Consider the following 11,351-nt stretch of genomic DNA (forward strand, 5'->3'; position numbering starts at 1 on the left):
GGTCTTTAGGACATCGACCACCTTTTCTTCTCTTGCCTCTTTTATTGGAAAAAAGCCCTTCAAACTTGCTGGCCCCGTAGAAGAAGACCATTACCCTTCTCAAGTGAGTGGCTTTGGTTGGATATATCCTTCTCTGGCAATACTATTTGTGATACTGGAGGCAAACTTGTGTTCAGTGTTGTTATCTACCATATTTGGATGGAGAGGAATCTTTGTAGATGGACCTCCAACTCCCGCTCTCTCGAGATAATTTAGAAAGTCATATTTTGATGTCAGTTCCAAGCTTCACATGTTACCCGAAAGTTCTATTATTGATTCCCCAAGGAACATGTGTATTATTGTCTCCTGGGGTTTACCCGTCTTCTTTTATATTCTCCTATCCCTTCTCTTTAGGGCTTGAGTCTTTTCCCTCCCCCCCCCTCCTTCTTTCCACTGTGTATTCCCCCCCCCCCCCTCTTTTTTTCCCTCTCTCCCAAGTTTTGGGTTTTGGTAATGAATTTTTATTAAAAAAAAATAAAATTAGTAATGTTCTAAGATTCAGATTGGTCCAATTGGTTGAATAGTTGATCCTAGTTGTCCTAGATATAAAAGAGTAAGATCTTATTTAGAAATTTTTCGTTTATATTGTTGGATCCAGTCTTAAGAATCTTCTCACCACTGAGACCTGAATCATTTTAGTAGCATGGGAAAGAGTATTTTTTATCCTGTACAATAGGGTGTGAGAGTTGATGATTACAAAAGAATCCAAGTGCAATCTCTCTTAACTTCTTACCAAAAAAAAGAAGAGTTAAATTATAATTGAATCCTACATTGATTTAAGGGAAAATATCATCCCCTCCCCTAGAAGGCTCCTTAATATCAATCCAGTACCCAAGTTTAAAAAAACGACAATGCCCTCCCCTACTTTATAAGGATTCTATCAACCGCACCTTAAGTGGGTATCGTTGTTAAAACAGCAAATGAAAAGATGGTATTACCCTCCTTTTTCTTTCTGGTTTTCTAATTTTTTTTTTTTAATATATTCAATCAACGCTTTCTTCTTCTTAGTGAATGGGGTTGTAGCGGCAAGCGACGGGTTGGAAGGGGTTGCAGCGGGTTGGGGTGGGATGGGGTTCGGTTTGCCGTTGGGGAGGAAGAACAGGTGGTAGGGTGAGATGATGAATCCGTTTCAATGGATCTGCCGGGAAGCTCTATTTCGTAATGAATCATTCGTTTGACACTACCACCATCTCCGTCTCCATCGCTCAAATCCGATCAACCTCGCCGAATGCCGCTGCCACTCTTTTGAATCTCACCGGAATCTTTGCCATAATGGGAGTTGCTGGTGAAGACCAGTCGCATGCACCAAAGGAAGAGGTAATAGATCAGTGCTGCCTGGCCATGGAAGAGTCTTTGAACTCAGTCTGCAGATGGGGCGATTACGGACAACTCGATCGAACTTTTGGAGATAAGGGTACTCTAGGTTCCTCTCTGTGCATTTCCCTCTTCTGTCTTCATTCAATTTCTATTTCCGTTCCCCTCTTCATTCAGTTCCCATTTTCATTAATTCGATTTTTCCCTTCTTCACTCGGTTTCTAATTCCACTAAATCGATTGTTCCCCTCTTCATTCAGTTTCTATTCTTCTTTCTAACAAATATTTGTGATTTAATAGTATCTTTCCTTGTCCGTCAAGAATCATAGCTTATTAAAAAGGTGGTTCAAAACTTCAAGAATCCAGCCAATTAACTTCTATAGTTTCCACTTTTTGTCCAATAATTTTTAAGATTTGTAGTTCTTTTATTTTTTGGTTCTTGTTTGATTTCAACTTATTGGGTCATCGGTTGTCCAGAAAATTAAGTCACAAGGGTCAATGACCTGTTCATCAAGCCTGCAAAAAATAAAGAGAAGTAATGGAGTCAGCAAATCACAAGCAAATGCACGTTATACCTGCAAATGCAATAAACAAATAAACAGAGTAAAATTAAATAAATAAACAAAAATAAACGAAAAAGAAAAATAACTTACCTCCAAGTCAAGTAAACATATACGACGAATGTATACACGCACGCCGGTCGGCCGACACACAAATCACGACGACGCACAGATGACGGCTGACGGCGAACGGGAATGGAAAGGCATACACTGCACATGGAACGAAAATCATCACACTGCACACACAGATGACGGATCGTTTAATTGAGTTCTTGTTTCGGGCGTCTTTGGTATTCTTTTTATTTTTTATTTTTGGCCAAAAAATTGTTTATTTTTAGTTAATTATGTTCCAATTTTTTGTTTAAACGAATGAAATCTGGTCTGTGATCATGTCCTTAAATAGTCATCATAACCAGCAAATTAGCATATACAAGTTGATCGGTCCAGTCTTTGCTTTAAGGAAATTTTGGTCTCCGCCTTGGGAGTACAAAATAAGGGGAAAGTTTCACGGTGCTGAGCGGTCAGTCGATCTGCTGCTCCACGCCACAGCTCATGCTCTCTTCTTCCTCTCCAACTACAACCCCAACCCCCATCTCACCTCTGCAACCCCAACCCCATGCTCTGCAACACCACCCACTCGTGTTCTTCCTCCCCAACCCCAGTCGCTGAAACCCCCTTCCACCATATCGTCTGTCGCTGCAACCCCTTTCACCCCACCCTTATCCGCTGTGAATAAGAAGAAGAGGTGAGAGAAGAAGGCAAGGGTTGAATTTAAAAGAAATTTAAAAAAAATATATATATATATATATAAACCGTAAAAGAAAATAAGGGTAATATAGCGTTTTAGAAAATTTGCAAATGCCCACGTCATCACGTAATGGCGTTTTCTAACAATTAGGATACGATTGATAGAATCTTTCAAAAGTAACGGAGGGCATTATCATTCTTCAAAACTTAGGTACTAGATTGATATTACGGTTAATTAGAGGGGATGGGGATGATGTTTTCCCTTGATTTAACTTGAAACAAACATAGAAGCAAGAGAAAACAAAAATTAACGAATTGTCCAAAATCAGCCCAATGTTTGAATTCGATCAAGGCTTGAGGAGCCTAGGACTTTAAAGTTGGAATCAATCCCAAAAGCCCTAGAATTGATCGCTCCAAAATATCTGAAATTGGGATTAATCAAGGTAGATTCCAATTAAACTGATCTGTTTCTCTTTTTTTTAATGAGACTCATCCAATTTTGATTTTTGAAACAATGCTATAGTAGTCTAGTACATTCCCATCATAAGACACAAGACTACATATAAGTTATCTTCCTTGTTCTTCTTTCTTGTTTAATGGATAAATTAGAAAATTAACAACAGATGATGTTGGGGAAGAGGGTTTGGTTTGGTTTGTTTCTCTTATCCTTGTGGAAGCATATATGTGGTGGTGGATCAGTGGCGTCTGAAGAAGGCGATGAGGGCATTGTAGACCATCTCTTTGGCGTTGACACCCATTATGAAATCTGCGTGAGCATAATCCTTGAGGAACAGAGTGGTGAGGTCTTCCCCATCGTGGAACTTAAGGCTGTCCAGCAACAGCTCTACATCTCCAACGTCGGAGAGGGCGTCTCGTCCACCGTAGCTGAGGAACAAAGGAAGGTCTCTTGGGATGTTGGAGAGGTTATAGATCGGTGGCTTCCTTTGCCCATAGTGCTCCATGTTCAACTCTTCCCTCCCGTAATCGTACTTTGACACCAACCCTTTCCTTGCCGCTACAAAATGTATTCATAGTTTTTTCTTATCATTATTCTTTGATGATTATAGATTGATAGAGCAATTTGGATCCTCTACTGCCGAGCTACCGGGTAGGATCGTGCTGTTGAGACACAGTAAGACAAGGAATGACCGCCTTACCCCTGCTCGGGGTAGAGTGTGGTAGAGGAACACAAGTGTTGACAGATTGATAGGGCTGGGTCTATCATCTGTATAATAGAGTAATTTGGATTCTCTACTACCGAGACACAGCAAGACAGAGAACAACCGCCTTAACCCTGCTTAGGATAAAGCATAGTAGAGGGACACATGTGCTCACTAACCTGTCTTACTCAAGTCAATATCATCTACAAGACAAAAAATGGAAGGGGTTTCAAAGTGTTGTGTTATAAGAATATATTTTATTAAGGAATTGCAGTTTACAAAGAGAGAATATCTTTAACAGGAATAACTGCAAGATCTCATCTTCCTATGGACCTTCATCATTAAATGAATTATTAGACTCACTGTTCCAAGAGTCATATCATAGCCTCCAAGGCTCTAATAATCACCGTGGATGAAGAGATTCTTTGTTCACCCTGTTTATGAAAAACTTCGCGACAATATTAAACCCCCTATTGTTTCTAGTGACTTACTTTGAGCAAGATGCACCATATTCTTGGTAGAGGTGGACTGAGGCTCATTCTTCAAGAACAGATCAACCGTGGAGACGTTGAGACAGCAATTTTTTCCTTGCACCATCATCATCATCAAACAAGAGTTTCTCATAAGCTTAATTTTGCTCTACTCAATCTAAATTCTAATTGAACATTAATATTAACCATTGGAGTGCAAAAATTAAGAAACCTTATATAATAGATTAGAGCACTTTGGATCTCAGTAGAACTAGAAGATATAGATAGTAGCTTGGTTGTTAGGTACCTGTGAATGAGGACATCAGATCATAACAGTCAACTCCAGGATTCTTGCAGAGTGAATGGAGAAATTTAGCAACCGCTTCCCTGTTTTATTCATATACCAATCAATAAAGGGTGTACCATTACACAAGCCTCCCGCCACTGCAGGGTCTGGGGAGGATCATAATGTGCGTACCTTACCTCTGTTTTTGCAGAGAGACTGTTCCGGTTCAAATCAATTGAATCGAAAAATTGTCTTTTTTTTAGTTTCAAAGCATGGTCCTAGGTATCGATATTAAATCGGCCGTATCAGCTATGATCAATATTGATACCTGGTTGATACAAATTGACAATCCATTTGTTTTTTAAACGATATTTTCAGAAAACTTGCAGTCTTTTTAAGAGGAAAGGCAAAGCCGGTACTCTTACCCTTTTGGGTTGAATTCTGCAACACCCATCAGCGTGGTCATCTGCCAAAGCGAAAAAGAAAGGAGAAGTTACAATCATGGAATTAAATATTGACATCGGATCAGCTGTATCGAGGTCAATACTGATAATTGGTCGATCCCGTGTTTTGACAGATTTTGATCGAATTTTTCTTCTATGTTTATAACTTATTTGGGTCCACCCTAAGCTTTGTTCCAAGGCCTAAAGTGAGAAATTTTGTCTAGGTTTCAACTTTCAACCATTTATTGGTCCTATGGCTCCCACCCAAGCCCTCCTGGAAGAGTGGATGGTAACATGGACAGAATTAATTGTCCACAAAATTAGAGCCCTCGGATCACCTCGCCAACATGGTTTGAGGTGATTCGGGCAATCCATATGAGTTGATCCATATCAGTATCGCATCGATTACGAAGGGGACCGATGTTGATTCAATATTGATCTTGATAACAAATATCCTTTTGTTTCCATAAATGCTTCTTTGTGATGCCATTAAGGCTGTGTTTGGTATGCATTCTTAGAACACATTCTAGGTCTATTTCTCATTCTTGGATGATATAAACAACTATTTCTATCATCCGAAAATGTAAAATCAACCTAGAAACCATATGTAACTATGTATTGTCATGTATAACATATAGGTATATGTACACATACAATTATACATATACGTATACGTACCTCTCCCACGAAGGCTTTGGCGGCGAGTACCCCAATAGCAGTGGTCATATGGCTCAGGTAGGCAACAGGGCTAAGCAAAGCAGCGGATTTCAACTTGTCCACCAATTTCCCTTCTGAAAAAGATGCCAGAGCTATTAAGGTCCCCTGCAATTTATCAAGAATGTGTATTAAGAAAGAAGAAAAAGAAAAGAAGAAATTAAGAGGATGAAGAAGAAGAAGAAGAAGCAGAAGAAGACGACCATGGAGTGGCCCACATAATGGATCTTCTGGCCTGTTTCACGGGACAAGAAATCAAATGTAGCAGGAAGATCGTACTCCACAAGCTCATCCCAAGACCAATTCCAGTATTCCTGCAACAACAAAAATAAGAGATGGGGAGCATGAGAGCAGAGGAGAATCCAAAAACAGTAAAAAATAAAATAAAAATGAATCAATTAAAATGGGGTTGGGTTAAGTAAAGGAGTACCGGTTGGGTTGCATTGAGAGTAAGATGAGAACGGCTAAATCTAGTCCCTCGTGTGTTGGCAATCCATACATCGAACCCACTATCTGCCAAGATGAACGGCAAGGCTTGTTCTGGAGTGTTCACTACCCATGTAATCCCATCCTGTGTATATATAAATATATATGAACAAAACAAACACCTCAGCTAGCTGGGTTTGATTGTTTGTGGCTTTATTGATTTGTGTGTAGTCATGGGTCGGTGAAGAAAGATAGATAGATATATAGCATCACGGATGTATGGCAGAGCTTGTAACTGGCAAATGGGTTTAGTACTACTGGGTTTGTCTTCCAGTCATTGGAATGACTTCCAAGCTCCAAACACACTAAAATTAAGAAACCCAGTACTTGTAGTTAGATGTATAGTATTCAGTATTATTCACTGTAAACTCAATGTTCATTTATGGATAATTTATGGATCATCATCAGTTCATGGGCTTCAAAGAAGCTAAAGTCTAAAACAGAGCAGAGCAGAGCAGGGCAGAGCCTGAGAGTCCAGCCAGATCTTTGTGGAGACCAAGACCAAGAAGACAGACAAATCCCAATCTGCTTTGGAACTTGGAGTTCCTTCATCATCACTTCTGAATCCAAGCCCCAAGTCCCCCAAGAGTTGTAATAAGCCCCAAGTCCCCCAAGAGTTGTAATAAATATCTTTTTAAGTCTTTTACCCTTTAACTAACCATCTCAGTTCTTCAAGAGAGAGAGAGAGAGAGAGATGAATTGTAAAAGCACAAGCACAGACAGGTCTATTTTCAGGGATAGATGAGCAGATCTAGTTTCAGTTCTCAATAATTTCTGAAAAAAGAAGAAGAAGAAGAAGAAAGAGAACCCATGTGGCATCAAATGAATAAAGTTCTCCCCTGATGATGACGATTGCCATTTCCGTTACAAAATGAGAAGCCAAACAGAAAACTCTCCTTTGCTTTTCTTTCTTTATTGGTCTTTTTTTTCTTGGCAATGAGGAATATTCACCGACCACCCAGTCCTTTTGAATTGTTCTTTTCTTAATGATAATTAATTTGCTCATCAAAACTTGAAACAGTCATTATAAAGAAATTGTTTGGGTTGTGTGACAGTGTGAACTAAAGTCTTCGTAAGTCTAGTCTGGTCATGGTCTAAAGCACAAAGGACAGAAGCATTTTATAATGAATAGGAGGACCAAATTTTGATGCTACTTGGGTATGCAGGAATTTTCTTGCCATCCGGGCTCACAGCCAAAGAAATAGAATCTCAAATGCTACTTTGAAAAATACAACAACTTAGGAGAGTGTTTGTGAACCCAAAGGGGGAAGTGAGCCGGGTAACAGCAAAATAATTATTTTTTGTTTTTTTAATAAAAATCTGAAAATCAAATACCTAACATCTTATTCTTAAAAGTTAGTCGAGGTCTAACGGTAGTAAAGGCAACAGGGGAATCAAAAAATGTCTTTTAAAAGAAAAAAGAGAGATTAGAAAGCATTGCATGTGGTGGGAGTAGTGAATAAGGAGTTGAGTTAATTGAAGAGGTGAGGTGTGATGAAGAACATAAATACCACGAGTACACCGTGCTGCAGTAGGACTGGTTGCTTGTTCTTATCCAATACTCCTCCACCACCTGAACGCCCCTCTTGGATTCTTTGCATGTTAAGCACATACCCATCTTCCGTTTTCACCTGAAACCCCCAAAAAAACAAAACAAAAAAACTCATTTATGTAACTTTTGAATCCATCAAGTAACACACATTTCACCATTAACATTAAAGAAATTTTGTTCTAAGACATAGAATTGAAGAAGAAGCTCTCTCTCTCTGGCTCTTACATAGAACTCCTGGCACTGGTAACCATGTATGGTGATGGAAGACTCGCACAGCCCAACAAGAGGAGGAGGAGTTGATGATGCACTGCCGGACAGAGTGAAGCTGGTGCGACGAGTCGTAGCCACAGTCTGGTGGGGCTCAAACACAAGGACAAACACGAAGACACTTATCACGAAGAACCGTCGGTGCTGCAGATCATTGTGGAGATCCATAATTATCTTTCTCGAAGCCCAACAGAGGAAGTCTGTCTGTCCGTCCGAGAGAGAGGAGCTGATCGATGACTTATTAATATTGACTGACGAGAGTTGAGACTCTACCCTTTTAAAAGCGAAAAGCACTCACTCAGGAGGAGAGAGAGAGAGAGCTCAATCCAGTGGGAAAAGGGAATGGGTTTTCTCTTCTCCTTTTTTTAGAGTTTTTGGGTAATAGTGACAGAAACAAAAAAAAGTAAAGAATAGATTTAAAGGTTACCGGTTCAATAAAGCTTGTAGGAAAAATAGAACTTTCATTTCCTATTGTTGGGCAACTGGGGCTTGGGGCTGAGCATCGTGGGATGATGGGACCCACTCTCAGCTTTTATCTTTCCTTTCCTTTCCTTTTCTTTCCTCTCATTATTCATTATTAGATTCCTTTCTTACCATATTTGCATGGATCAAATTATGATTCTAGGCTGGTATCGGGGTCGGGCCATATCGGTCATTACATATCCGATATATCTGGATTGGGAGTATCGGTTAAAAAGTGTTATTTTAAATTTATACCCAATATGGGCCTAATACAGTTCAATCCATATTGGACGAAATTTTGCTCTCTCTCTCTCTATATATATATATAGATACCGGTGGTGACTGATATCGATGCTAATAATTTTGTTCCCACCGTTGAAACGAATCCTGATTGTTGAAGCAACTGTAGAGTTTATACGGAATAAAACCAAGTGGAACCAAACCAAACCGAACTGTTATGTTTGTGGCTACATGTAATACAATGACACTTACATACCCAAAAAAAAATTGATGTAATATATATATATTTGTAACCATATAAGCTCATTCGCTCCGAGGGGAAGTACTAGCCTATCTGTAGAACGGAAGTCGTCCTCTTCTCCGACTATGAGTTTGACACCCCCTACTGCTGTTCCAGTCACCCTTAAGACTTCTCATGCATCCAAGGTTGCCTATCTGTATGAGCTCAGCTACACTCCGGCTGAACAACAGATTCTCCCTACTAATTTCCCTATTATAAACCCTTATGATGTCTTCCCACAAACTTCTACCTCTGTCACAAGGAAGGTCCGGACAATTATTTCTCCCAAAAAGACCCAGGGTCTCAAGGAGTATGTCCAGGCTCCTCCTTTCTCCCAAAATCAAGTTACTGCTAGCGGAAAAGAGCAATATTTTCCTGTGAACATCAGCCCTAAGCTGATCAGTCAGTGGATCCATCTCGGTTACACACATCTCCACCTAGGGGCCGTCCAGATTGCTACTACCTTCCATGGTCGGAAGGGCCTCCCTGTTGCCATGCGCCTCAACCTTCTGGACACCAGGTTCAGAAACTTCCCGCATGCTACCATCACGGATGTTCAGACCACCCTGAACGACGGCACCGTTTTCTACACAGTGTACCCTAATTACAACATCTCTTTGCAAGATCCGAATCTCCCTGATGCCTGGCAGTTCTTGATCCAACTAACTGGTGCACCGCAGAAAGAGACAGCGATAGCTGCCACTCTCCACTATCAGATCTGCTATAGACTCTAGAACCATGCTATGAACCTTAATACTGGTTTCTCCAATAACGATGCTGCTCTCTTCATCTAGATCGGCGAAGACCGGATTCCTACAATCACCCATGTCCCTCGACAGATTGATCGGGCGACTCTCCTTAAGCTCATCCCTGAATCTTGGATCACAGCATACGAGTCTACGCATGATATCCCGACAGCCACTCCGCCTCTGACAGCGACCAATCCAGTCTATAAATCTCTAGAAGACGGCCGTACTCTTGTCACATATCCCAGACCTGCGGACATGTGTACCATAGTTCCTTTGGCATCCCCAGCCTGGTTGGACGACGTCAATGATCTCTCTGACGCTCCCCCGGCTCCTACGCCGCCTCAACCAGCAAAGAAGAAGAAAAAGCGCCAGCCAGATCCTCTATGGCTCCGTTACCAAGCTGGTTGTCCGAATGTTGGTCCCCTTGGAGAAGATCGAGGCCGATATCAATTTATCGTGGAATACGGCAATAGCAAACCTTGTTCTCTAGGTTGCTGTTTACCGCCACCGTCTCCTTCTCCGCCACCGTCTCCTTCTCCTCCTTTGCCGGTTACCCCATATTACAAGCCAGATCTACCACCGGCCCCACCTTCTCCTTCAACGGCTCCCCCATTGATGCTGTGGCAGACCCAAGTCCAGCAGCCTATTCCCTGCTTCATGGCTTCTGGTTCAGAAGGGATCAGCAGGAACTTTCCTCCTACTGTGGACTATGAAGATGCTGATCGTCGCCGCCATAAATGGAAGGTTGCTCCCCCTAATGTTCTCGATAACATGGGTCAGATGGCTTCGAATTCCTCTGTCGAAGCACAACTCAATTGGCAGGCCGACAATGCCCTAGTTCAGAACCAGTACCTGAACAAATTACTCTCTTATCAAGAACATCATACCCTTGCTCTTCAGCAGAATGAAGCTGACATCCGTTATCTGAAGACACAGATTGAATCCCTCCACCAAGAGCTTATGACTATAGCTATGACAGTGAAGGATTCCTCTTATGCCTCTTTCCTGATTTCTGGTCGTGAAAAGGAGAAGAAGCTTTTGGAAGAATAGCTCAGACTGGCTCAGACCCAACCATTCCCGTCCAGTCCCACTCTTTTCCCTGAGTCTTTTACAACCCCCATTTACCATGATCATTCGGCTCCACATAGCTTTCCTACTGCTATGTTCAAAGAGTTACAGGACCAGCAGAGACATTTGGCTACTCTCAAAGCTAGATCCTCAAAATCCAAGAGATCTCATACATCCTATCCTGTATCCCCATAGCCTGTTTTCCAACCCTCTCCCATCTCACTTCCAAAGCCCATGATCCAGCCTACTTTTCAACCTTTACCTGAACAACCTTCAGGACCTCCTGGTTTTGTTCCTTGGGTTCCTCCCAGATCAAAACCAAACACTCCTGATTCCGTCTACACTGTTGTCCCCTCACCTGAGAATCCTAATACCCTCAGCAGCTTCCTAACTCAGTTAACTTTGGCCACACCTAAACCTATTCCTGTTTTATCCCTCTCCAAAGTTGCTTCCGTCACCTCCTTTTCAGACTCCGACTCTCAAAGTTCCCAGATTCTGTTACCTATCTACCAGAC

At 41.4% G+C, this 11,351-nt stretch overlaps 1 protein-coding gene across 1 annotated transcript; it reads right to left on the minus strand.

Moving 5' to 3' along the window:
* Nucleotides 1–3,194: 3,194 nt before the first annotated feature.
* Nucleotides 3,195–8,124, minus strand: LOC122670654 (triacylglycerol lipase 2-like). The gene is made up of 10 exons (XM_043867610.1): nt 7,996–8,124; nt 7,730–7,849; nt 6,163–6,303; nt 5,936–6,046; nt 5,697–5,840; nt 5,001–5,041; nt 4,597–4,676; nt 4,311–4,406; nt 3,354–3,674; nt 3,195–3,261 (listed from the first exon to the last, which is right to left on the minus strand). Exons 2-9 carry the CDS (start codon nt 7,817–7,819, stop codon nt 3,355–3,357), a joined length of 1,023 nt encoding a protein of 340 aa, XP_043723545.1. The 5' UTR covers nt 7,820–7,849; nt 7,996–8,124; the 3' UTR covers nt 3,195–3,261; nt 3,354.
* Between the last annotated feature and the right edge of the window lie 3,227 nt (nt 8,125–11,351).

This window comes from Telopea speciosissima, chromosome 8 (assembly GCF_018873765.1).
Source record: "Telopea speciosissima isolate NSW1024214 ecotype Mountain lineage chromosome 8, Tspe_v1, whole genome shotgun sequence".
Lineage (NCBI taxonomy): Eukaryota > Viridiplantae > Streptophyta > Magnoliopsida > Proteales > Proteaceae > Telopea > Telopea speciosissima.

What these genes read in the sequence shown, in the direction of transcription:
- LOC122670654 (XM_043867610.1), bottom strand. Translation starts at nt 7,819, where the DNA reads ATGCAAAGAATCCAAGAGGGGCGTTCAGGTGGTGGAGGAGTATTGGAT. An exon ending in CCAAAGCCTTCGTGGGAGAG is followed by an intron (nt 5,042 to 5,696) that starts GTACGTATACGT and finishes TCGCTTTGGCAG; the next exon opens with ATGACCACGCTGATGGGTGT. An exon ending in GCAGAATTCAACCCAAAAGG is followed by an intron (nt 4,677 to 5,000) that starts GTAAGAGTACCG and finishes TGAATAAAACAG; the next exon opens with GGAAGCGGTTGCTAAATTTC.